This window comes from Phasianus colchicus, chromosome Z, assembly GCF_987193195.1.
Source record: "Phasianus colchicus chromosome Z, bPhaCol1.hap1.1, whole genome shotgun sequence".
Lineage (NCBI taxonomy): Eukaryota > Metazoa > Chordata > Aves > Galliformes > Phasianidae > Phasianus > Phasianus colchicus.
Window position 1 is genome coordinate 3,174,707 of NC_143476.1, and position 27,677 is coordinate 3,202,383.

Consider the following 27,677-nt stretch of genomic DNA (forward strand, 5'->3'; position numbering starts at 1 on the left):
ACTGCTGCTGCCATGAGCATGGCAAAGCACGTAAAAGATTGCTTTTCCTTGAGTGACCCAGGAGCTCTTGACTTGAAAGCTAGAGGGATGCAATAGAAAGAGCTGCAACCTCTGCCAGACATGGCAAAGGTGAGTGGGATGTTGTTTCAATTAGTGCTGAAGTCAGGAAGGACTGTAAGGATGGAAAGGCTGGTGTTTGCCATGGGCTGGGAAACACATCTGCTTTTCATTTTCTCTTTCTCTTTGAGTGCCAGATAAAGAGCAGAGTGTGCCCTAACCTTGGAACACTCCTGCCCTCTTCTGCTGAGATGGAGAAATGTTCCAGCTTGTAGAAGGACATCAGGACAAAGATATGTAATGAAAATAAGTCCAGGCTGGCTGTCCTTGTGGGCATCAGCTGCTGGCATCTGCATTGCTGCTGCCAAGAGCATGGCAAAGCAGGTAAAAGATTGCTTTTCCTTGTGTGACACAGGAGCTCTTGACTTGAAAGCTAGAGGGACGCAATAGAAAGAGCTGCAACCTCTGCCAGACATGGCAAAGGTGAGTGGGATGTTGTTTCAATTAGTGCTGATGTCAGGATGACTGTAAGGATGGAAAGGTTGGTGTTTGCCATGGGCAGGGAAACACATCTGGTTTTCATTTTCTCGTTCTCTTTGAGTGCCAGATAAACAGGGGAGAGTGTGCCCTCACCTTGGACCCATCCTGCCCTCTTCTGCTGAGATGGAGAAATGTTCCAGCTTGTAGAAGGACATCAGGACAAAGATATGTAATGAAAATAAGTCCAGGCTGGCTGTCCTTGAGGGCATCAGCTGCTGGCATCTGCATTGCTGCTGCCATGAGCATGGCACAGCAGGTAAAAGATTGCTTTTCCTTGTGTGACACAGGAGCTCTTGTCTTGAAAGCTAGAGGGATGCAATAGAAAGAGCTGCAACCTCTGCCAGACATGGCAAAGGTGAGTGGGATGTTGTTTCCATTTCTGCTGATGTCAGGAAGGACTGTAAGTATGGAATGTCTGGTGTTTGCCATGGGCTGGGAAACACATCTATTTTCTTGTTCTCTTAATCTTTCAGTGCTAGGTAAATAGAGGAGAGTGTGCCCTCACCTTGGAACTCTCCTGCCCTCTGCTGCTCAGAGGAAGAAATGTCCAAGCTTTTAGAAGGACATCAGGACAAAGATATGTAATGAAAATAAGTCCAGGCTGGCTGCCCTTGTGGGCATCAGCTGCTGGCATCTGCATTGCTGCTGCCATGAGCATGGCAAAGCAGGTAAAAGATTGCTTTTCCTTGTGTGACACAGGAGCTCTTGACTTGACAGCTAGAGGGATGCAATAGGAAGTGCTGCAACCTCTGCATGACATGGCAAAGGTGAGTGGGATGTTCTTTCAGTTGCTGCTGATGTCAGGAAGGACTGTAAGGATGGAATGTCTGGTGTTTGCCATGGGCAGGGAAACACATCTGGTTTTCATTTTCTCTTTCTCTTTGAGTGCCAGATAAACAGGGGAGAGTGTGCCCTCACCTTGGACCCATCCTGCCCGCTTCTGCTGAGATGGAGAAATGTTCCAGCTTGTAGAAAAACATCAGGACAAAGATATGTAATGAAAATAAGTCCAGGCTGGCTGTCCTTGTGGGCATCAGCTGCTGGCATCTGCATTGCTGCTGCCATGAGCATGGCACAGCAGGTTTCCTTGTGTGACACAGGAGCTCTTGACTTGAAAGCTAGAGGGATGCAATAGAAAGAGCTGCAACCTCTGCCAGACATGGCAAAGGTGAGTGGGATGTTGTTTCAATTAGTGCTGAAGTCAGGAAGACTGTAAGGATGGAAAGGCTGGTGTTTGCCATGGGCTGGGAAACACATCTGGTTTTCATTTTCTCTTTCTCTTTGAGTGCCAGATAAACAGGGGAGAGTGTGCCCTCACCTTGGACCCATCCTGCCCTCTTCTGCTGAGATGGAGAAATGTTCCAGCTTGTAGAAGGACATCAGGACAAAGATATGTAATGAAAATAAGTCCAGGCTGGCTGTCCTTGTGGGCATCAGCTGCTGGCATCTGCACTGCTGCTGCCATGAGCATGGCAAAGCAGGTAAAAGATTGCTTTTCCTTGAGTGACCCAGGAGCTCTTGACTTGAAAGCTAGAGGGATGCAATAGAAAGAGCTGCAACCTCTGCCAGACATGGCAAAGGTGAGTGGGATGTTGTTTCAATTAGTGCTGAAGACAGGAAGGACTGTAAGGATGGAAAGGCTGGTGTTTGCCATGGGCTGGGAAACACATCTGCTTTTCATTTTCTCTTTGTATGCCAGAAAAAGAGGAGAGTGTGCCCTCACCTTGGAACTCTCCTGCCCTCTGCTGCTTAGAGGAAGAAATGTCCAAGCTTCTAGAAGGACATCAGGACAAAGATATGTAATGAAAATAAGTCCAGGCTGGCTGTCCTTGTGGGCATCAGCTGCTGGCATCTGGACTTCTGCTGCCATGAGCATGGCAAAGCAGGTAAAAGATTGCTTTTCCTTGTGTGACACAGGAGCTCTTGACTTGACAGCTAGAGGGATGCAATAGGAAGAGCTGCAACCTCTGCCTGACATGGCAAAGGTGAGTGGGATGTTCTTTCAGTTGCTGCTGATGTCAGGAAGGACTGTAAGGATGGAAAGGCTGGTGTTTGCCATGGGCAGGGAAACACATCTGGTTTTCATTTTCTCTTTCTCTTTGAGTGCCAGATAAACAGGGGAGAGTGTGCCCTCACCTTGGAACACTCCTGCCCTCTTCTGCTGAGATGGAGAAATGTTCCAGCTTGTAGAAGGACATCAGGACAAAGATATGTAATGAAAATAAGTCCAGGCTGGCTGCCCTTGTGGGCATCAGCTGCTGGCATCTGCATTGCTGCTGCCATGAGCATGGCACAGCAGGTAAAAGGTTGCTTTTCCTTGTGTGACACAGGAGCTCTGCAGTTGAAAGCTAGAGGGATGCAATAGAAAGAGCTGCAACCTTTGCCAGACATGGCAAAGGTGAGTGGGATGTTGATTCAATTAGTGCTGAAGTCAGGAAGACTGTAAGGATGGAAAGGCTGGTGTTTGCCATGGGCTGGGAAACACATCTGGTTTTCATTTTCTCTTTCTCTTTGAGTGCCAGATAAACAGGGGAGAGTGTGCCCTCACCTTGGACCCATCCTGCCCGCTTCTGCTGAGATGGAGAAATGTTCCAGCTTGTAGAAGGACATCAGGACAAAGATATGTAATGAAAATAAGTCCAGGCTGGCTGCCCTTGTGGGCATCAGCTGCTGGCATCTGCATTGCTGCTGCCATGAGCATGGCAAAGCAGGTAAAAGATTGCTTTTCCTTGTGTGACACAGGAGCTCTTGACTTGAAAGCTAGAGGGATGCAATAGAAAGAGCTGCAACCTCTGCCTGACATGGCAAAGGTGAGTGGGATGTTGTTTCCATTTCTGCTGATGTCAGGAAGGACTGTTAGTATGGAATGTCTGGTGTTTGCCATGGGCTGGTAAAAACATCTATTTTCTTGTTCTCTTAATCTTTCAGTGCTAGGTAAATAGAGGAGAGTGTGCCCTCACCTTGGAACTCTCCTGCCCTCTGCTGCTCAGAGGAAGAAATGTCCAAGCTTCTAGAAGGACATCAGGACAAAGATATGTAATGAAAATAAGTCCAGGCTGGCTGCCCTTGTGGGCATCAGCTGCTGGCATGTGCTTTGCTGCTGCCATGAGGATGGCAAAGCAGGTAAAAGATTGCTTTTCCTTGTGTGACACAGGAGCTCTTGACTTGACAGCTAGAGGGATGCAATAGATAGAGCTGCAACCTCTGCCAGACATGGCAAAGGTGAGTGGGATGTTCTTTCAGTTGCTGCTGATGTCAGGAAGGACTGTAAGGATGGAAAGGCTGGTGTTTGCCATGGGCTGGGAAACACATCTTGTTTTCATTTTCTCTTTCTCTTTGAGTGCCAGATAAACAGGGGAGAGTGTGCCCTCACCTTGGACCCATCCTGCCCTCTTCTGCTGAGATGGAGAAATGTTCCAGCTTCAAGAAGGACATCAGGATAAAGATATGTAATGAAAATAAGTCCAGGCTGGCTGTCTCTGTGGGCATCAGCTGCAGGCATCTGCATTGCTGCTGCCATGAGCATGGCCAAGCAGGTAAAAGGTTTCTTTTCCTTGTGTGACACAGGAGCTCTTGACTTGAAAGCTAGAGGGATGCAATAGACAGAGCTGCAACCTCTGCCAGACATGGCAAAGGTGAGTGGGATGTTGTTTCAATTAGTGCTGATGTCAGGAAGACTGTAAGGATGGAAAGGCTGGTGTTTGCCATGGGCTGAGAAAAACAACTATTTTCATGTTCTCTTAATCTTTCTGTGCTAGGTAAATAGAGGAGAGTGTGCCCTCACCTTGGAACTCTCCTGCCCTCTGCTGCTGAGATGGAGAAATGTCCAAGCTTCTAGAAGGACATCAGGACAAAGATATGTAATGAAAATAAGTCCAGGCTAGCTGTCCTTGTGGGCATCAGCTGCTGGCAACTGCATTGCTGCTGCCATGAGCATGGCACAGCAGGTAAAAGATTGCTTTTCCTTGTGTGACACAGGAGCTCTTGACTTGAAAGCTAGAGGGATGCAATTGAAAGAGCTGCAACCTCTGCCAGACATGGCAAAGGTGAGTGGGATGTTGTTTCAATTAGTGCTGAAGTCAGGAAGACTGTAAGGATGGAAAGGTTGGTGTTTGCCATGGGCTGGGAAACACATCTTCTTTTCGTTTTCTCTTTGTGTGCCAGATAAAAGGGGAGAGTGTGCCCTCACCCTGGACCCATCCTGCCCTCTTCTGCTGAGATGGAGAAATATTCCAGCTTCTATAAGGACATCAGGACAAAGATATGTAATGAAAATAAGACCAGGCTGGCTGTCCCTGTGGGCATCAGCTGCTGGCATCTGCATTGCTGCTGCCATGAGCATTGCACAGCAGGTAAAAGGTTGCTTTTCCTTGTGTGACACAGGAGCTCTTGACTTGAAAGCTAGAGGGATGCAATAGAAAGAGCTGCAACCTCTGCCAGACATGGCAAAGGTGAGTGGGATGTTGTTTCCATTTCTGCTGATGTCAGGAAGGACTGTAAGTATGGAATGTCTCATGTTTGCCATGGGCTGGGAAACACATCTGCTTTTCATTTTCTCTTTCTCTTTGAGTGCCAAATAAAGAGCAGAGTGTGCCCTCACCTTGGAACACTCCTGCCCTCTTCTGCTGAGATGGAGAAATGTTCCAGCTTGTAGAAGGACATCAGGACAAAGATATGTAATGAAAATAAGTCCAGGCTGGCTGCCCTTGTGGGCATCAGCTGCTGGCATCTGCATTGCTGCTGCCATGAGCATGGCACAGCAGGTAAAAGGTTGCTTTTCCTTGTGTGACACAGGAGCTCTTGACTTGAAAGCTAGAGGGATGCAATAGAAAGAGCTGCAACCTTTGCCAGACATGGCAAAGGTGAGTGGGATGTTGTTTCAATTTGTGCTGAAGTCAGGAGGACTGTAAGGATGGAAAGGCTGGTGTTTGCCATGGGCTGGGAAACACATTTGCTTTTCATTTTCTCTTTGTATTCCAGAAAAAGAGGAGAGTGTGCCCTCACCTTGGACCCATCCGGCCCTCTTCTGCTCATTGGGAGAAATGTCCAAGCTTCTAGAAGGACATCAGGACAAAGATATGTAATGAAAATAAGTCCAGGCTGGCTGTCCTTGTGGGCATCAGCAGCTGGTATCTGCATTGCTGCTGCCATGAGCATGGCAAAGCAGGTAAAAGGTTTCTTTTCCTTGTGTGACACAGGAGCTCTTGACTTGAAAGCTATAGGGATGCAATAGAAAGAGCTGCAACCTCTGCCAGACATGGCAAAGGTGAGTGGGATGTTGTTTCTTTTGCTGATGATGTCTGGAAGGACTGTAAGGATGGAAAGGCTGGTGTTTGCCATGGGCTGGGAAACACATCTGGTTTTCATTTTCTCTTTCTCTTTGAGTGCTAGATAAAGAGCTGAGTGTGCCCTCACCTTGGAACACTCCTGCCCTCTTCTGCTGAGATGGTGAAATGTTCCAGCTTCTAGAAGGACATCAGGACAAAGATATCTAATGAAAATAAGACCAGGCTGGCTGTCCTTGTGGGCATCAGCTGCAGGCATCTGCATTGCTGCTGCCATGAGCATGGCAAAGCAGGTAAAAGATTGCTTTTCCTTGTGTGACCCAGGAGCTCTTGACTTGAAAGCTAGAGGGATGCAATAGAAAGAGCTGCAACCTCTGCCTGACATGGCAAAGGTGAGTGGGATGTTGTTTCAGTTGCTGCTAATCTCAGGAAGGACTGTAAGGATGGAAAGTATCATGTTTGCCATGGGCAGGGAAACACATCTGTTTTTCATTTTCTCTTTCTCTTTGAGTGGCAGATAAACAGGGGAGAGTGTGCCCTCACCTTGGACCCGTCCTGCGCTCTTCTGCTGAGATGGAGAAATGTTACAGCTTCTAGAAGGACATCAGGACAAAGATATGTAATGAAAATAAGTCCAGGCTGGGTGTCCTTGTGGGCATCAGCTGCTGGCATCTGCATTGCTGCTGCCAAGAGCATGGCACAGCAGGTAAAAGATTGCTTTTCCTTGTGTGACACAGGAGCTCTTGACTTGAAAGCTAGAGGGATGCAATAGAAAGAGCTGCAACCTCTGCCAGACGTGGCTAACTTGAGAGGAATGTTCTTTCAATTAGTGCTGAAGTCAGGAAGACTGAAAGGATGGAAAGGCTGGTGATTGCCATGGGCTGGGAAACACATCTTGTTTTCATTTTCTCTTTATCTTTGAGTGCCAGATAAAGAGCAGAGTGTGCCCTCACCTTGGAACACTCCTGCCCTCTTCTGCTGAGATGGAGAAATGTTCCAGCTTGTATAAGGACATCAGGACAAAGATATGTAATGGAAATAAGTCCAGACTGGCTGTCCTTGTGGGCATCAGCTGCTGGCATCTGCAGTGCTGCTGCCATGAGCATGGCACAGCAGGTAAAAGGTTGCTTTTCCTTGTGTGACACAGGAGCTCTTGACTTGAAAGCTAGAGGGATGCAATAGAAAGAGCTGCAACCTCTGCCAGACATGGCAAAGGTGAGTGGGATGTTGTTTCAATTAGTGCTGAAGTCAGGAAGACTGTAAGGATGGAAAGGCTGGTGTTTGCCATGGGTAGGGAAACACATCTGGTTTTCATTTTCTCTTTCTCTTTGAGTGCCAGATAAACAGGGGAGAGTGTGCCCCTACCTTGGAACACTCCTGCCCTCTTCTGCTGAGATGGAGAAATGTTCCAGCTTGTAGAAGGACATCAGGACAAAGATATGTAATGAAAATAAGTCCAGGCTGGCTGTCCTTGTGGGCATCAGCTGCTGGTATCTGCATTGCTGCTGCCAAGAGCATGGCACAGCAGGTAAAAGATTGCTTTTCCTTGTGTGACACAGGAGCTCTTGACTTGAAAGCTAGAGGGATGCAATATAAAGAGCTGCAACCTCTGCCAGACATGGCAAAGGTGAGTGGGATGTTGTTTCCTTTGCTGATGATGTCTGGGAGGACTGTAAGGATGGAAAGGCTGGTGTTTGCCATGGGCTGGGAAACACATCTGCTTTTCATTTTCTCTTTGTATGCCAGAAAAAGAGGAGAGTGTGCCCTCACCTTGGACCCATCCTGCCCTCTTCTGCTCATTGGGAGAAATGTCCAAGCTTCTAGAAGGACATCAGGACAAAGATATGTAATGAAAATAAGTCCAGGCTGGCTGTCCTTGTGGGCATCAGCTGCAGGCATCTGCATTGCTGCTGCCATGAGCATGGCACAGCAGGTAAAAGATTGCTTTTCCTTGTGTGACCCAGGAGCTCTTGACTTGAAAGCTAGAGGGATGCAATAGAAAGAGCTGCAACCTCTGCCTGACATGGCAAAGGTGAGTGGGATGTTGTTTCAGTTGCTGCTAATCTCAGGAAGGACTGTAAGGATGGAAAGTATCATGTTTGCCATGGGCAGGGAAACACATCTGTTTTTCATTTTCTCTTTCTCTTTGCGTGGCAGATAAACAGGGGAGAGTGTGCCCTCACCTTGGACCCGTCCTGCGCTCTTCTGCTGAGATGGAGAAATGTTCCAGCTTCTAGAAGGACATCAGGACAAAGATATGTAATGAAAATAAGTCCAGGCTGGGTGTCCTTGTGGGCATCAGCTGCTGGCATCTGCATTGCTGCTGCCAAGAGCATGGCACAGCAGGTAAAAGATTGCTTTTCCTTGTGTGACACAGGAGCTCTTGACTTGAAAGCTAGAGGGATGCAATAGAAAGAGCTGCAACCTCTGCCAGACGTGGCTAACTTGAGAGGAATGTTCTTTCAATTAGTGCTGAAGTCAGGAAGACTGAAAGGATGGAAAGGCTGGTGATTGCCATGGGCTGGGAAACACATCTTGTTTTCATTTTCTCTTTATCTTTGAGTGCCAGATAAAGAGCAGAGTGTGCCCTCACCTTGGAACACTCCTGCCCTCTTCTGCTGAGATGGAGAAATGTTCCAGCTTGTATAAGGACATCAGGACAAAGATATGTAATGGAAATAAGTCCAGGCTGGCTGTCCTTGTGGGCATCAGCTGCTGGCATCTGCACTGCTGCTGCCATGAGCATGGCAAAGCAGGTAAAAGATTGCTTTTCCTTGAGTGACCCAGGAGCTCTTGACTTGAAAGCTAGAGGGATGCAATAGAAAGAGCTGCAACCTCTGGCAGACATGGCAAAGGTGAGTGGGATGTTGTTTCATTTGCTGATGATGTCTGGAAGGACTGTAAGGATGGAAAGGCTGGTGTTTGCCATGGGCTGGGAAACACATCTGCTTTTCATTTTCTCTTTGTATGCCAGAAAAAGAGGAGAGTGTGCCCTCACCTTGGACCCATCCTGCCCTCTTCTGCTCATTGGGAGAAATGTCCCAGCTTCTAGAAGGACATCAGGACAAAGATATGTAATGAAAATAAGTCCAGGCTGGCTGTCCTTGTGGGCATCAGCTGCTGGCATCTGCATTGCTGCTGCCATGAGCATGGCACAGCAGGTAAAAGATTGCTTTTCCTTGTGTGACACAGGAGCCCTTGACTTGAAAGCTAGAGGAATGCAATAGAAAGAGCTGCAACTTCTGCCAGACATGGCTAACTTGAGTGGGATGTTGTTTCAGTTGCTGCTGATGTCAGGAAGACTGTAAGGATGGAAAGGCTGGTGTTTGCCATGGGCTGGAAAACACATCTTGTTTTCATTTTCTCTTTCACTTTGAGTGCCAGATAAAGAGCAGAGTGTGCCCTCACCTTGGACCCATCCTGCCCTCTTCTGCTCAGAGGGAGAAATGTTCCAGCTTCTAGAAGGACATCAGGACAAAGATATGTAATGAAAGTAAGTCCAGGCTGGCTGTCCTTGTGGGCATCAGCTGCTGGCATCTGCATTGCTGCTGCCAAGAGCATGGCAAGGCAGGTAAAAGATTGCTTTTCCTTGTGTGACACAGGAGCTCTTGACTTGAAAGCTAGAGGTAAGCAATAGAAAGATCTGCAACCTCTGCCAGACATGGCAAAGGTGAGTGGGATGTTGTTTCCATTGCTGCTGATGTCAGGAAGGACTGTAAGGATGGAAAGGCTGGTGTTTCCCATGAGCTGGGAAACACATCTTGTTTTCATTTTCTCTTTCACTTTGAGTGCCAGATAAAGAGCAGAGTGTGCCCTCACCTTGGAACCCTCCTGCCCTCTTCTGCTGAGATAGAGAGATGTTCCAGCTTCTAGAAGGACATCAGGACAAAGATATGTAATGAAAATAAGTCCAGGCTGGCTTCCCTTTGGGGCATCAGCTGCTGGCATCTGCACTGCTGCTGCCATGAGCATGGCACAGCAGGTAAAAGATTGCTTTTCCTTGTGTGACACAGGAGCTCTTGACTTGAAAGCTAGAGGGATGCAATAGAAAGAGCTGCAACCTCTGCCAGACATGGCAAAGGTGAGTGGGATGTTGTTTCAGTTGCTGCTGATGTCAGGAAGGACTGTAAGGATGGAAAGTCTGGTGTTTCCCATGGGCAGGGAAACACATCTGGTTTTCATTTTCTCTTTCTCTTTGTGTGCCAGACAAAGAGCAGAGTGTGCCCTCACCTTGGACCCCTCCTGCCCTCTGCTGCTCAGAGGGAGAAATGTCCAAGCTTCTAGAAGGTCATCAGGACAAAGATATGTAATGAAAATAAGTCCAGGCTGGCTGTCCTTGTGGGCATCAGCTGCTGGCATCTGCATTGCTGCTGCCATGAGCATGGCACAGCAGGTGAAAGATTGCTTTTCCCTGTGTGACACAGGAGCTCTTGACTTGAAAGCTAGAGGGATGCAATAGAAAGAGCTGCAACCTCTGCCAGACATGGCAAAGGTGAGTGGGATGTTGTTTCAGTTGCTGATGATGTCAGGAAGTACTGTAAGGATGGAAAGGCTGGTGTTTGCCATGGGTTGGGAAAAACATCTATTTTCATTTTTTCTTTCTCTTTTAGTGCCAGATAAACAGGGGAGAGTGTGCCCTCACCTTGGACCCCTCCTGGCCTCTTCTGCTGAGATGGAGAAATGTTCCAGCTTCTAGAAAAACATCAGGACAAAGATATGTAATGAAAATAAGTCCAGGCTGGCTCTCGTTGTGGGCATCAGCTGCTGGCATCTGCATTGCTGCTGCCAAGAGCATGGCACAGCGGGTAAAAGATTGCTTTTCCTTGTGTGACACAGGAGCTCTTGACTTGAAAGCTAGAGGGATGCAATAGAAAGAGCTGCAACCTCTGCCAGACATGTCAAAGGTGAGTGGGATGTTGTTTCAATTAGTGCTGATGACAGGAAGACTGTAAGGATGGAAAGGCTGGTGTTTGCCATGGGCTGGGAAACACATCTGGTTTTAATTTTCTCTTTCTCTTTGAGTGCCAGATAAAGAGCAGAGTGTGCCCTCACCTTGGACCCCTCCTGCCCTCTTCTGCTGCGATGGAGAGATGTTCCAGCTTCTAGAAGGACATCAGGACAAAGATATCTAATGAAAATAAGTCCAGGCTGGCTGTCCTTGTGGGCATCAGCTGCAGGCATCTGCATTGCTTCTGCCATGAGCATGGCAAAGCAGGTAAAAGATTGCTTTTCCTTGTGTGACACAGGAGCTCTTGACTTGAAAGCTAGAGGGATGCAATAGAAAGAGCTGCAACCTCTGCCAGACATGGCAAAGGTGAGTGGGATGTTGTTTCAATTAGTGCTGATGTCAGGAAGGACTGTAAGGATGGAAAGGCTGGTGTTTGCCATGGGCAGGGAAACACATCTGGTTTTCATTTTCTCTTTGTGTGTCAGAAAAAGAGCAGAGTGTGCCTGCAACTTGGAACTCTCCTGCCCTCTTCTGATCAGATGGAGAAATGTTCCAGCTTCTAGAAGGACATCAGGACAAAGATATGTAATGAAAATAAGTCCAGGCTGGCTGTCCTTGTGGGCATCAGCTGCTGGCATCTGCATTGCTGCTGCCATGAGCATGGCACAGCAGGTAAGGGATTGCTTTTCCTTGTGGGACAGCTGTTAAGCCATTCTGATTCACCCTTTGCATCCACAGCATACACTTTTTTCCCACACTGCTGTTTCTATCCAGCAATTTGCATATGTGCAGTGCTACAGAGGTTGGTGGCCCTGCCTGTGGCAGGGAGTTGGAGATTCCTGATCCTTGAGGTCCCTTCCAACCCGGGCTTTTCTGTGTGTGTGTGTGTGACTGGCTAAACACCAATTGTTGCTAGCTCAGCAGGTATACTGCTAATTATTGAACGTCTGACAGCTGCTTATCAACACTTGGCCACTATTTCTGGACAGCTGCTCATGCCTGAATAGAGAGAAGTTTGGAAGGAGGACAGAGGGGAGTCTCTTGATGTCTGCCTGTTGCATCCCAACCTGCCCACAGAGTGAGTCAATTCGGCCTTGTGTGGAGGCCCTGGCTTCTTTGGAGTCTGTTTTTCTTTTGCTGAGCTTCTCCTATCCAAACAGAATGGCCTTACAACATGCTTTCTGGTCCTTAATGCTATACCCATGCAATTTGTAACTATTACGGTTCTGTGAGTGAGAATTGATCACATGATTGAACAACTGTATTTCTAAAATATGTTATGAAATAACTTCTTTTTACTAATACTAATAAAGTCTTTCTACTTTTTCAAACTGTTTGTAAGGGCAAATTACAAAACACATGGTGCTGTACTGCTTCAGAGCAATCCCACATTTGATAGCCAGTGCAGAAACAACATTCCATCCTACAGCATTAGCTAGTTCAGAGGTACCAGACGTGTATCTGGATGTGGCTCTGGGGCTTAGGGATCAGAAGTGACAGCTCCACTCTTGGAGACCACAGAACTAAAATGGAAAGATAAAATAGTTGCAGGGCAATTGTTCTCTGTGCCTGAAGCAGGGACCGATTTATGGGGGAGAGATTTAACAGTTAAATGAGGATTACAGCTGCAAGTCTGTGAAACAGATGTCAGGTGTCAATGAATGTGTTAACAGCTGTGATGAAGAAGAAATGAATCCAAAGCTGTGGGCAGGGGAAGGAAATCAGGGTGGACTCACAATTTTCCCTTACAAAGAACTGCCCAAGGAGGGAGTGGAGCTGTGAAACAGCAACAATATCCCATAGCCTTAGAAGGGAGAGTGGGTCTAAAAGCTGTAACACAGACACTGGTTAAGGATGTCTTCTGGAACCTTGTCTGTGGCCTTATAACACCCCAATCCTGTGGGCACGGAAGGCAGACGGCACGTATCGGCTGGTGCAAGATGTAAGGAAATGACTGAACCCGTTCTCAAAAGACAGCCTGTGGTTCCTAACCCCTGTACCCTAATGAGTCAGATCCCACACGGACAGCAGTGGTTTGGTGTGAGAGACCTCAAAGATGCTTTCCGGACAGCCTTTGGACTCAGAGAGAAATGGCTGCGTTTGTATGAGGACACATTGTAATCCTATCGTGATTCGTGATGATACTGTAGATACTGGAACTCCTGCTAATCCTTGTCTTTGCAGCATTTGAAGCAAGCAACTGGTGCTGCTGTCATGCAGAAAGCTCCCTTCCAACCACTCAGCAAGCATTTGGATGAGACAGCTTCCTGCTGGGAGCCCTCCGACATCACTGCTGCCTCCTCCAGAACCATACCTGCAGATGCTTCAGAGCTCTTCAGCATGGACTTCCTTCCTCCCATCAGCAGCTGCTCCTGCACTGACCTTCATTCACACTGGGATACCATCTGCTTCCAGCAGGAGCTGACCTGCGAGACAGAGAAAGGAAACGTGGGATGAGCACCAATGCAGAAGCACAAGGCTGTGTCACCACCACGTCTTGCAGCCTTGGGAAGTCAGCTGCAACTGCAGCCTTGGTCAGAATTACAACGGGCACCGTAAATTAAGTGTGACCTCTGAAGTTGTTGCCATGATCAGAAATAGACGCTGAAATCGCTCACATAACTGTCGGTGGTTCCCTCCAAATTCTTTTGCTTTGGGGAACAGATGGACTCGGAATGGAAGGACACGAGAAAAATGACATCTGTTTGAGCTCAGCAGACTTGAGAGGTGGGCCTGGGTGAACCTCATGAGGTTCAGCACAGCCAAGTGCAAGGTTTGGCATTTGGGCCGGAGGAATCCCAGGCATTCTTTTGTCATCGTGGTGGTTTCCAATAGACCCCAACAATGAGACATCAGGTCGCCGTGTGGGCTCCTGGGTGACACTGCCATTTCCCAGCCATTGCAGCCTAGGGGCAAATAAAGTAAAATACTTCAGAAAGATCTCACACTGATTGCATATTTTACTGTTCTTTTACACAAAACAGAAGGGGAGGGCAGCAGATGCATGCAGCTGCATCAACACCCAGGCTGCTAAAGGAATGGAAAGACAGAAACATCAAATATCAATGCCTTATTCTAATGCAAGGAGGGAAGCTTCTATCAATGTTACTTTTTATCATTTAAAATGAGCAGTTGGCACTCTTAAAGGAAAATCCTAGGCCCCAGGTTCTGACAGTGTGGCAATCTGGACTCAGCTGTGAATGATCCAAACAGTCTGTTCCAGATTTAACATCCCTTCTATGCATTCACAAGTTTTCTTTCTTGACTTCCCCTTACAGCCGTTAGATGCCAGCAAAACATCCCACAAACACTCCTTACCTCTGTGCACACAGGCACCCATCCAACCAGAGCCATCAGTCATTCCCAGCCATGCGCTCTTCCTCCAATCATGGTCAGCATCACACGGCCGTCACGCAGCTCACTTGACTCAGTTTTTCTCTTCTTTCTGGAGGTGTCCTTGCTTCTCAGCCTTACCTTCTCGTGATGTTTATCTCGCTCTGCAGCTCCTGCTCTGAATAGGCTTTCTTGGATTCCCGCATGACAGGCACAAAATGCAGCCACAGCCCCTGCCACCAAGGTCAGCTCTTCAGCACACATTACCTGAGGAGCACTTGGCAACTCCTGCAACCTGAGCAGTGCCAGGAAGACTGTTTCACTTCTGCTTCTCCTGGCTCAGAAATTCATTTTCCTACCTAGAAAATGGAAAAAGAAAAGAAAGAAAAAAAATCCTGACATTAGCAGACACAATTGATACTATGGAATTCTGGAAGGCAAGGGATTTGCCCTCTATGATGAGAAGTTGAGTGCAAAGAACTAAGAAGAGCCATGAGCAGGTTGTGAACTTGTGGGTAAAATTAGGAAGTGCAGCAGTGCTGGGCTTCTGGAGGTGAGGGTCTGCTACAGCCGCCTGGAAAGAGAGCCTGTTGGTGGGAGCTGCTTACTGCAGCCAGCAGAAGCATCGCACTCACTGACTCTCATCCTGATGGGGGATTCCAGTCAGTCTGGGAAATCAGCATGGCTGGCTGCAAGCAATCTGACAGACTCCTGGAGTGCAGTGAGAATCACTCTGTGGTGCAGGCATTGGGCACAGCAAGCAGAAGGGAAGCATTGCTGGACATGGTGCACACCAGGGGTTACGACAGGAGGCGGTCAGGGCTGCAGTGACCATGCCCTCCTTGAGTTGGTGATCTCAAGGAATGCGGGCCTGGCAGGAAGCAAAGGCAGGAGCCTGAACTTCAGGAGAGCCAGCTGCAGGCTGTTCCAGGAATTCTTGGACGAGATGCTCTGGACAACTGTTTGTAGGGGCAAAGGGATGGAAAAGAGCTGGTCACTTTCTCAGAAAAAAACTTGCTCAGGTTGCACGCTGAGCTGCAGGAGAGGAAGGGGAGGAGGTGCCAGCACGGCTCTGCACGATGCTCTGCCACACTGGGCAGCTTGATCATGGCTCAGCAGTGGGATCAGACGAGGAGAAGGGGAGAAGGAAATCAAGGATGGGAGGGAACCATCAGACACAGTCAATAAGTGTCTGTGAAGTCTTGCAAACCAGAGATTCCCAGGTTGTTTCTGCTTTTGCAGCATTTGTGTGGTGCAGGGTGAGCAAAAGGTTCTGCTGCTTGATTCTTCTGCAGGAGCCGCCTAAAAGGGAAATGGCCACTGAGCTGCAGACCAAGCAGTACTGCCTGACGTTGGCCAGGGGGAGCTTCTCCTGCCGCAGTGTGCTGATGACAGGTCTGGAGATGATCTGCAGGGCCAGTTCGTAGATGGGAGCCAGGAAAGGACATGATGGGAGGAGGGAGGTGTTAAGCAACATCCAAGGCATCAAAATGCATCAGAAGGCCCTGAAAAGCATCACAAAGCCACAGCCAGGAAGCTTGGGAGTATCATGAGCAGCATCCAGGATGCGAGAGATTATTTGCTACCATGCCAAATGGTAGCAGAGCTCCCCCTGCAGACATCCCAAAGCCAGACAAAACAGGAACAAACCCGGAGCTGAGCTGCATGCACCCCACAGCCACAGCATTGCAAGCTGGGGTGCCTTGCTGTGTGCTGCATTCATCCCAGTCCGTGTGAATGAAGACTCTGGAGGCAGTCAAGGCGTTGATTGAGCACGAGTGTGCTTTTATTATTATATAAAGGACAGGAGGGTGTGAGAGGTCCACGGTGAAGATGGGACTCATCCTGTCTTGTCATGGAGAGAGTGGCTCAGAGCTCTCAGTGCTGCTGTCCGGTGCCTGGGACTGGAGGCCTGATTGAAAGTCCCCCTGCAAGAGGCTCTGCTCCTCCTCACTGACGCTGACCTGCTCCTGCATGGAGGTGCTGCTGTCGGGGCACTCACACTGTGCTTCAGATGGGCTGCACTGCACAGACTCTGGGTTAAAATCCACACTTGTGACTGTGGTGTCTGGGAGGCTCAGGTCAGCAACTTCAGCAGAGCCAGGTGTAATGAGAGCATGGACTTCGATGAGCTCCTTCTCTCCATTACTGATGTCAGATGGAAGGCTGCTATTAGAACTGCAGCAATTTGTGCTTCCTAAGAGCTCTCCACTGATGGAAGCACACAGAGCATCCTCGCTACTTGCCCTGGATCTTATGGCTTGGCAAGGGCTCGATTCACCTAGAAAGGATACACAGGGGTTAGTGTCAAACTTTCACAAGCTGAATTACGACAGTGGTTCTTGATCAGGGGTGAAGATTTAGGCACGGGATTGAACGCTAGAAAGAGATACATGTGCAGAGCAAGCTTGAATTGTATGTTCCTGAAAAGCAGGGATTTGGAAGCTGCATTTGCACCCTTACCTGCCAGGACTACCACTGCTGTTTCTGAGGGCTGCCTGGCATTGCGCTGCAGTTGGCGTTTGCTGCCAGAGGATGGCTTCCTGAAGCTGAAGCAGCAACACCAACTGCTAGCTGGTGATTCCTCAGTCTTGCTGGGTGGATTTTGTCTGGAGAGAGAAAACAGCCAATGCTGTGAGTCGTGCGTGGTGCAGGGTGAGGGAAGAGCAGCACTGAGCTCTTGGCAGCAGTTGCTTGTTCCTAGCACTGCCTGGTTTCTGCAGGAAAACACAAAAACCCACCCAAACAATGATGCTAGGTGCTGGAAAAGAAAGTCCTCTTTACCTGTCAGATGGAAAGTCAACGACGGTGTGGAATTTGCCCTGCCCAGCTGCAGGGCTTTCTTCCACTTCAATGTCCCTGCTGCTCTCTGTTACCACAGAAGAGGTGCTGTGGCCTCGCCTCTGTGCCTGTGCCTCCTCCAGGCTGAGCAGCTTTGTGGCAGCAGAAGAAACCCCCACAGACTTGGGCCCTGGGAGAGAATTGTGCCCTGTCAGGGAAAACCACAGGTAAGAGCGAGGATCAGAAAGCAGCAGCACAGCCACCACCGTTCTGGGGGAGGTGCTGTATTTTTCTCAGGCTTGCTTATCCGAGCCACTGGAAGAAGAGGAGCCCAAAATAACCATGTGGGAAGAGGTGTGTTTATGGCAAAGGACACGGTCATCATTATGAGCAGCTTACTGTATCAAAATAGGCAAGGAAAAACCCAAGGAAATGGGGGCAGGGAACTGAGAAAGCTTCGCTGCCACACTTGCATCAAGCTTTTCCTGCGTGCAAACCATAATAATGACGGTTTCCTCCTTGTGAAGTTTGGGCTTGGACATTCTCAGCATCCAGCAACAGGATGCCATACCCTAATGGAAGTCCAGAGGTCTGCTGTCCCCTTGATGGTAAAAGAGTATCTCAAACATCCTGGAGAAGGCCTGCATTTGGTCAAGGTGTCAGGTCAAGATCAAGCTAATGGAGGAAGACACTCACCTGCTGCATCTGCAATGTCTGCTCCGGATTTGGAGCCGAAGAGGACGTCTGTGTGGTTGATGATGAATTCCACCACATCCGACTGCGTCTGCAGCTCCATGCAGGCAGCTCTTCCGCTGGCGCAGGCAGACTCGTTCTGCTGTGATCTGTAGAAAAGGCAGATTTTAGAAGTCATTTCTCCAAGACCGTTTCCCCGAGTCTGAATTGTTGCAGCCAAAAGCTGTCAGCTGAGGCTCTGGAGACTTCCGCAGTGGGCAATCAGTGATGCCACTGCAGAAATTCCCCTGGATGATCAAGGACACGTCAGTCCCATCTCAACAAGACTGCAGAAATTGTCACCTAGACATTGTGCCCGTGGGGATGGAGAACAGCTCAGGCTCCTGCTCTTCTGTCAGCCACAGATTTTACAGGAGAAGAGCACGTTTGATGGAGAAAAAGGGAGCACTGTTTTTTTTTTTAATGGAGAACAGATGTAAGCGTTGTGTTGAAACAGAACCAGAAGTTTACCTTAAGAGGTTTGGAGCCCACACAATGGCTAGGTTCTTGGCATGCATGTTTGTGATGGTGGAGCTCCCAGCCAGACACGCCAAGTGTCTCATCAGATACTCCAGAGTCCTGGAAAACAAGAGAGGCAAACGTTCAGCACCAACGAGCATGCCGTGCTGCAATTCAGAAAGACAAAGGCTGGAACCGCATCGTTGCCCTCTGCAATGCAGCAGGGCTGAGCTCAGCAGGCTGAGGGCAGCACTGACCTGTAGTGAGGAGCGGGCAGCTGCTGGATGACGTCCTGCATTCTGAGCAGCCGCTCCTCCTCTGTAGCGGCACCAACAGCATCCTGGAGTAGTGCAGAAAGGGAGCGAGACACCAATCAGGCTAGTACACCACTGCGAGTAAACCTCGTGGGGCTGACAGCAAAAGGGCCTCCGAGCTGGGGCACTGCTGCAGCCATCTGCCAAGAGGCCCAGGAAGAGGGAAATGAAAGACGTGGCCTTGTGCTTACCGAGAACTTGCCGTACAGCTGGTGGGTGAGCAGAGGGTTCGGGAGCTCCCTGAAGTACATCTTGCAGAGGGAGCTCACGCTGTGAATGTCGCGGACGGTGAGCTCTGGAATCTGCTCCGACTCAAATTCCTGCCTGGAGAGAGGGACGCAAACCCGGTTGAGCGAGAGGAAGGCAAGCCCAAAGCCACACCAGATGCACTCAGGCTGTGTCAGTCGCAGCACTCTTACCGCAGTCTCTGGATGTTGGACGCGACGCCGGACAGGCGGTATATCCCCTGCACCACGCCGTGCTGCTCAATGAACTCAGCGCAGCTCTGGAGGACCTGGGGGACTGAAGAACACGTGCCAGCCGTCAGTGGAGCTCCTGATTCAATCGTGCTGCAGGCTGTGCAGCACACATCACATACCATCCACTAAGCCCTGCCAGGCTTGGCTGAAGCAAATACAGATGTGCTTGTCTCTTAGGAGCATCCGCCTCACTTGATCCTTCAGCCATCAACTCCCATTACACGTGTCTCCACTGCTATCAGCCTGCCCCCTGCTAGATATGAGCTCCCTTTCATCTTCTTTAGATGCCCAGCAGAGGAAGATCTCAGGAATGGGCAGCTCCTTACCATCACGACCGGAGTGGAGAAGATGCTCTCCCAGGTCACCGCCAAACACCCTTTCCTTCTCCACCTCCCGCTCGGTCGGTTTCTTTGGGCGGGCCTTCACCAAGGAACGAAGGAAGGTGAGGATCTTGCTGCGTTTCTTGGGCACTGCACAACAAAAGGAAGAAACCAGGTCATTTCAGGTCTGGCTCCGTTGGACGAGGCCGAGCACAGCACATTCTACAGAGCACGTCAGAACGGGAAGAACATTACCAACCAGTACATACAAAAAGGGATTTTCCCCATCTCTGGAGGAGCCCAAGGCCAGGTTGGATGGGGCCCTGGGCAGCCTGATCTAGTCTCACATTAAATGTGGGGGCTGGGAGACCATCCTGAGGCAGGAGGGTTGGAGCATGATGATCCCTGAGGTCCCTTCCATCCCAAGCCATTCTATGAAGATTCTATACTTTCCTCAAGTCCAATCATAAACACAGGAGGATTGGGCCAAATCTCTGCCCCATGGTGTGCATGAAGAATCATCAACCCAGAGGACAATGTGGCATGGATAAAGGAGGTACTAAACATGGAACGCACCCCCAAAAAGACTTCATTTTGCTTCCCCACACCATCAAATGTAACATCCCTACCTGGCTTTGGCACTGAGTTGATGAGTGCCTCAGGAATGTTCTTATTAATCAGTTCCACACACTCCCCTGGGAAAAATCCAACCTGTAACAAGAAGAGAAGCCAACTATTGCATGCAGCACTTCTCAGGTCTGAACTGTTAAACCAAAAGCCACATAACATTTCCCTCGGAACGTGCTTGCCTGACGTTCCATAAGACTATCCAGCAGAAAATGGCCATAGTTCAAAGCATAAAGGTAATAATTTTTCAACATTTGCAGCCAAAGGCAAGGTCCTCTGATACCGACACAGGGAAACTGTTTATGTCCTTTAGGCATCCTGAGCAGGCAGAGCAGCTCTAAGCTGAGATTCCTGCCTTTACTGAAGTTGCACTCTCCAGTCTGAAGCTTGTGCCTACCTGGAAGCCGAGCTTGCCTCTCCACCAGGGGGTCAGCTCCTTTGGTGGCATGTCGATGACACACACGATGTCTCCCACCTGCAAGAGATTGCAGCGTCAATCCCAGCTTCAGCACGGCTGGGAGGAAAGCACAGCTCAAATGACTGCATTCTTCTGCACTGCCAAACATCGCCGAGCATGAGAGCACTTGCACCAGTGCAGCTCTGAAGGCATTTGCCACTGTAAAATTGAACAACAAGGAACGCCTTGAACTGCTTACCTCAAAGGAGAGTTCATCCGCTGCCTGGGCAACGTATCTCTTAATAGCATGGGCAGCAGCAACAGCTGGAACATTCACAGGTGCCACCTCATGGTCCAGCAGGGGCTTCCCCTTGTTCTCAGCCTGAAACAGAGAGCACAGGCCACGGTGAGGAGCTGGGAACCAACAAGGAGGACTTCAAGGTGAGGAGCACATCTGCAGAGAAAGCTGCAGGAAATGCACTCGGTCCTTATCGTGGGCACTTCAGAAGGAACTGCAAGTCTAATAACGGCTGTTTCTCTCCCTGGTGTGCAGCAGGCACACGCCAGGCAATGCAAAGATGCATCTCTCCCCACCCAGACTAATCAGCAATGGCACTGACGCAGACAGGTGGCCTTGTCCATTTTGCCCCCACCTTTCCTGCGCTCTTTGTGCAGGAAGGCTGGCTGTTTCAGATGCTAGGAGACCGTGAAGAGGGAAACCAAAGCTACGGCTGCAGTTACAAGGTGCAAACAGTGCCATTGCAAGCACCAAGCAGCTCTCTTGAGCAGTCCAACAAACAGCGAGGCCAAACAGAGCAGAGAATGATTGTTGTTTCTGCAGCCATTTCAAGGGAAAAGTCAGTAGAGGACAAACACAACAGCCGAGATGGCTCTGGTACTTTTATAAACTTGCCACACTTGCACTGCTGTCTTGCCACAGAGGAGCTCTCTTGGAAAGCAGGAGAGCACATCTGCGGCTCACTCTGCTGGCTGCAGTCAGGGAACAAAGACCAATCAGAGCTTCATACTCTACCTCTGCCCATGCCAGGTCAGGCCCACAGCTGATCTCGCTGCACGCCACAGCCATCAGCGTAGGTGTGACAAGCTGGAACTGAAAAGAAACACACTTTTATCTTCTCTGTTCACATCTCTGCTGTGCTCCCTACAGCTGTCGGGCACACTCACACAGCCCAAGCACGCCTGCTGGTGTCCCTGGTGATGCTGTGCAGCTCTGCACAAGCTGGGGCTGGGACTCTTTGCCTAAGGGATTGGTTTCCTGTAGACCAGCTGGTCACAGCACCACAGACAGCATCCTTCTGAGGGCTGAGCTGCAGAGCACGTGGAGAAAACCCACACGTGACCAGCGTCCCATCAAAGCTGGATGAGGCTGTGTTACTAAACATGGGGCGTCACGGGCTGCTAAAGCATGTGGGGGGACAAAGCATGGCAGGTACCTGGCAAGAGATCAGAACGAGGGAGAGAAATCTCACGAATCCGCAGCCGTTCCTTGTCACTTTGCTCTGATCTTCCACGAGCAAAAGCTGCAGCAAGGAAGCAGGCAGAGGGTGGAGAGAGGAGAGAGAAAGAGCAGGTCAGTTTGCTTCCACGGTTTAGCAAAGACTATGAGGGAAAAACCAAAATCTGCCCTCCCTCAACTTAAAAACTTAAGTTTTCAACTTAAAACCATTTCCCCTTGTCCTGCTGTTATCTACCCTTTCAAAGAGTTGATTCCCCTCCTCTTTTTAGGCTCCCTTTAGGTACTGAAGGCTGCCATGAGGTCACCCCACTGCCTTCTTTTCTCCAGGCTGAACAAGCCCAGCTCCCTCAGCCTGTCTTTGCAGGGGAGGTGCTCCAGTCCCCTGATCATCTCTGTGGCTCGCCTCTGGACCCTCTCCAACAGCTCCCTGTCTTTCTGGACACTGTACTGCAGCTGGGGCCTCACAAGAGCAGAGCAGGGGGGGACGATCACCTCCCTGTCCCTCATGGCCACCCCTCTGCTGATGGAGATAATGTGATCCTATGAGCTCCGCCAGCCAGCAGTTCTCAGCACTCACTGTCCCCCCGTCTCTCCCACACTGTCTCAGCTTACCTACAAGGTGCTGCACAGGACGGTGTGAAGACAAAGGGACGCAGTCGGTGCACAAGTGCAACAAGCGAGCTGCTCAGTCAGAGCTCCAGCGCTCCAATGAAGGGACGCAGCACGCACTGCTCCTCCCCTCATTCTAGCCCTTATGACATCACTGAGGGCCACCAGGCTGCTCCACCACGACGGACAGGGTGGGGAGGCAAGACCAGTCACAAGGGCAGAAGATTCCAACAGCCCAGCCCAACGTTCTGGAATCAGGGGCTGCTTGGAATTCTACCCCAGCCAAATCCTGGAGAAGCTGGCACGGGGTCGTCATGACCAAAGCGCAGGACCTGGCGCTTGCTCTTGTTGAGCCTCGCACAACTGGCCTCAGTGCATCCCTCTGGAGGGCCTTCCTGCCCTCAGCCAGATGGACGCTTCCTCCCAGCAGCGTACCTTGCAGTGCTGGGCCCATGTCAAATCCACACTAGAGTGGGTTTTGCTACATTCAAGGGCATGTTGCAGCACCCATCTATTTCACCTGGAAGGAAATAAAGCAGGAGATGGGAGAAACACAGAACTACTGCCAGACTGCTTTATCCCTTTCTCAGCCCAACTTCCCTTACCTCATCCCCTACCCCAACTCCTAAATGATGCCCACAGGCTGATAGTTGGATCTCAAGTCCATAGGACTCCTTTCACAGGGCTCCATCAAAAAGGCTGTCACACTTGTTCCGTACACTCACACTGACCCAGCAGTGGTATCACAGTCACTTAACACACACACAACAACCAAACCCCGAGCATGCACATCCCTTCCTGCGTGACTGCAGCCCACAGCTCCCCTTCACACCTCCGTGGATCTCTGGTGTTTTACACTGATGCAGCCTCGCTGCAGCTCCGTGGCTGTCACACAAGGCCTGCAGGACCTCTTTCTCTGCAAACCCCGTCTGCAGGCATGGGTTCACGAGGTTCACCTCCTGCCCTCCTGAGCAAAAACAAGCACTAAGAACAAGAGCAAAGCACACTGGACTCGACCTGGCTGGATCCCCAACCCTCAGTCCTGTCAGACGGACCCTGGTGTGGAGACTCATCCGCAAAGCCTGGCTGGACATCAGCACAGGCATCCTTCTTCAAACGCCCCATCCAAGCAGCAAGGGATCAAAGCGTTGGCACAGCTGAAACAGAAATGCTGTGTGAGTTTCCTGTTAGCACTGAGCAGGAACAAATCTACCGCTGAGCAGCAGGATGTGAGACAAGCAGCAGAAGACACCCAACCTGCAGAACCAGCTCGTTTGGGGTCGGTCCAGATGTTTGTCTGCTCCCTTCCCTGACCCAGGCCAAGCTTGTGAGCTGCTCCTCCTTTGTGCAGGGGGAAATGGTGCAGATGCCATGTGGTGGCTATGCACAGCATGCCTTGGACTTGCTTTTCCTCTCTCCATCTTCCATCTTCCATTAGCAAACAGCATCTCCAGCCTGCAGAGATCACTGAGTCCAACCCCAGCACAACAGTGAAAAAAAAGATATGATAAGGGGTACTTAAAGCACAGCATCTGTAATCAGATCAGACTCCTGCACTGTGAAGACTTCCCTGAGTATTCCTGCAGAGTGCATCACTTAGTCTCTCTTTAGCCTTGTGTTCATGGTTTTCCTGTAAGAGCTTGTCTGAACACTGCCTATAATCGTGGTTATGCTAGAAGCATTTGGATTTCTTGATCCTTAGTGTGATTTCAATTACAAATTTAGATGTTTTTGTTAGGGACAGCTTTCAATTTATCAATTGCATTAGGTATTGACAACCATGGGGGTACAGTACAGAGAATTACAGGAAGATTGATTTCTCCATCTCCATGCTCCTAGACATTTATGATTACAGTGATGTAGTTATATACAAAGTTGCAAGATACCAAAGCTAGAATAACCTCTTGGTGCAGCAGGATGTCAGGAGCCCAAGTGCAGAGTCTCAGTGTTCCAAAGCCTTGAAGAGGTGCACCGTATGTGCTGGGGCTGATGACACAGACACTGGAGCAAGGCCAGTGTGATGTTAGAAACTTGACCAGCAGCTGATCTGTTGTCAGCCATTTCTGGACACAAACGGGATCTGGTCGACTTAGGACATGACCTTTGGGCTGGAGAGCAACTCCCCGAGGAATCACACAGCCACTGCAGACCGTTGGCAAGAACCCCATACCAAAACAGCTCATCTGCAATCAGTTTTTAATCTGTGCAGCAGTGATTGGAACAGGCGCACGCTCTCTGCAATTGCAGGAATGTTCACAAGTGGAATGGACATCACCTGTGTGCTCCAGCTCTTCTGTGTGCATGCTAGGAGCAGTGATCCCCCTGCACCCAGGGCTGCAATAAAGTCCTGTGGGCTTTCTAACCTGCCAACCAGCAGCCCAGGCTGCCCAGAGCCACATCCAGCCTGGCCTTGGATGCCTGCAGGGATGGGGCATCCACAGCCTCCCTGGGCAACCTGTTCCAGTGCCTCACCACCCTCTGGCTGAAAAACTTCCTCCTCACATCCAACCTAAACCTCAACACCCCCCGTCTCAGTTTAAAGCCATTCCCCACTTGTCCCATCACCATCCACCCTCCAAAACAAAACACCTCGGCTGTTCAGCACTGAAAGAGCAAAATAACCTACAGCTCTTACTTCCACTGTATGCATTTAATTCCAAACTTAAGGTCACAGGTTAATTACTCATGTGATCCTTCCTGACAGAAGAACTACTCGTAGTGATGTGTAGGAGTAAGGAACAGTTTGAAAAGGTCATGGACATATTAGAACTTGCAGCATTTATCTTAACAGATGCCTACATTGCAAAGCATTCTGTAAAACACACGTTACAAGTACTGTGCATTGGATTACACTATATCAAACTCTAAGTAACAATACAGGTTGCTTTTAAATCTACACTTACATGTTTTCTTCTAACTCCTTGATAAAATTCCTTACTGCCTTCAGTTTTATAGCCAAAGCAGTGTTTGAGCTGGTAATGTACTCTTGAACAGCACTGCTGCCTTTAGCATTTGTATGTTTAGATCTGAAAAGAGAATTTGGTCATTATTTCATGATGAGAGAATCTTATACGACAAAACAGAATTACAAAAATCTGACAATACTGTAAAATGCCAGCGTAAGAATGTGGCTTTGATTTTTTTTTTTCTTTTTTTTTTTTTATTTTTTAAATGGTGAGTGTACCATTAATTCAAGACAAGAATTTTGTTTGTAAGTCGATCTCTATAACTGTTCTTGGCATCATTCTGTAGGATGAACTAGATACATGGAATTTGGCACTGGCTCCCCAGGGCAGTGGTTTGGCACTGAGCTGACAAAGGCCAAAGAGCATTTGCACAATGCTCTCAGACACAGGGCTTGACCCATAGGAGGTCCGGTGTGGAACCAGGAGGTGGAATACATGATCCTCGAGGTCCCTTCCAAATACAGATATTCCATCATCCTCTAATACTTATATTCCCAAGTCCTGTACACAGTGCTCAGATGCTTAATTGAAAGGTTCCATGAAACAGTGAGGTATCTATGTCCCTTTACCACTCAGTTATTCAATTTGCCACATGCATCTTTCATCCAGTCAAATTAAAAAAACACTCAAATATTTCCTTCAATCTTCCAATCTGATTGAGCTTTCTGGAGCAAATAAAGAGTTGCAACTCAGAATGTCCACACCTCCCTTCCTGCACCCTGCATACTTTTTTCATTGCACTGTGATTATGTACCATTCTATTGTCACCCTCATTCTGTCATTATCTAGGCAGTTTACTGCCATTACATTTTCCAGCAACAGATGCCCACAAGTACAGCCAGCCTGGAAATATTTTGATTACTTACCTTTGTCCTGATGTCCTTGTAGGAGGTGGGACATTTCTCCATCTCAGCAGCAGAGGGCAGGAGGGGTCCAAGGTGAGGGCACGCTCTCCTCTATTTTTCTGGCACTCAAAGACAAAGGGAACAAGAAAACCAGATGTGTTTCCCTGCCCATGGCAAACACCAGCCTTTCCATCCTTACAGTCCTTCCTGACATCAGCAGAGACATTTTGCTTTCTTGTGCCACTTCATCCCTTTAGCATCTGGCATTCTAACAAAAAAGTACTTACAAGGAGTTTTAATATTTTCATATTAAATGTCAGAATTAGAACCATTATGTTTACCAAATATTTAAAACGTTCAACCCAGTGAGAAGTGAATTGATGTTGTATTTAGCATTCAGATAAGAACTTGTAAAGGAAGTAAAAAGTGCTGCTTTCATAAAGTATAGTCTCATTGTCAAGCCTTGCACTGTCTCAGCAGATTATTACAGAATGTTCATTCAAGCAGGAATTAAGAGATGGGTCTGAATTGATAACAACAACGAGTAATTAAGAAAGCTTGACTGCAGTCTGCTTGAGGATTCCAGTCTGAAGTGTGTTCCACCTGATGACAACTGGGAATGTCTTTCTCTCACCATTAGAACCATTGCACCTCTGACTAAACACATAGCTAATCACCACTGAAAACCTAGGTGCAATTTCTGCAGTGCACAGACCAACTACGTGTCGATTAACATTCAGAGAGATTGTGCAGGTGTCCTTTTAGGAACTGGCCTACAGTATGCTAAGAGGGATGGATGTGGGGACATTAGGATAACGTGCCCTCTGCCTTTTAAGACAGCCCCAGCAGAGCAGGTCAGCAGGCTGAAGAGCTGCGTGGGTCACCAGGGCTCAGAGACTTCACTCGGCCATCTGAAAGTTGAGGGACTTCAGCCCAAGCTGCCCTTTTCCATGCAGGCAAGGAGGCCAAGAGAAGGTGGATCGGCACGGTTCTGGTGCAGACAGGGGCTGCAGTGTGAGCAGGCCTACACAGACAAGGCTGTGCCCACACAGAGTGACAGCAGCTTTCGCTGTGAGCAGATTCCCAGGGGGCCTGAGCCATGGCAGTTCTTGATGGCAGCATGTTCCAATCAGCCCTGGAAGTCTTCTCTGGACGTCTGTCGCATTCTGGAATCCACACTGAGGACGCAGTCGCTGTGTCAGAGCAGCTGGCAGAGTCACGGGGAACCGTGACGTAGTTGGCCCAGGGAGCAACAACAAGGCCTGCACTGCTCAGCCAGCCCAGGCCAAAGGGGAGCACGAGAGAGAGCAGAGGAGAGAGGGGGGAAAGAGGGCCAGGAAGGAAAGGCCTGTGCCTGAATGGACGTGTAGCAGCAGCTGCTGACAGCAAACTCGGTGATGGCAGGGGCACAGCAGAGCAGTGCAATGCTGGCAGCTTCCTGTGTCTTTCACACAGGCACTGCAGACATGGCCAGCACTGGGAGATCAGCAGAACTGCTGCACACCTCT

General features: G+C 49.2%; 1 protein-coding gene across 1 annotated transcript in view; it reads right to left on the reverse strand.

Annotated features, from left to right (window-relative positions):
• Positions 1 to 15,932: 15,932 nt before the first annotated feature.
• The window catches only part of LOC149912231 (rho GTPase-activating protein 32-like), a 30,800-nt gene continuing 19,055 nt past the window's right edge, over positions 15,933 to 27,677 (reverse strand). The window contains exons 3-7 of the mRNA XM_090130955.1: positions 20,532 to 20,654; positions 20,273 to 20,350; positions 16,948 to 17,126; positions 16,627 to 16,772; positions 15,933 to 16,444 (exon numbers count right to left, since the gene is read on the reverse strand). Coding sequence (XP_089987081.1) covers positions 16,017 to 16,444; positions 16,627 to 16,772; positions 16,948 to 17,126; positions 20,273 to 20,350; positions 20,532 to 20,654 — 954 coding nt within the window. The 3' untranslated portion in view covers positions 15,933 to 16,016. The remainder of the gene's footprint in view (positions 16,445 to 16,626; positions 16,773 to 16,947; positions 17,127 to 20,272; positions 20,351 to 20,531; positions 20,655 to 27,677) is intronic.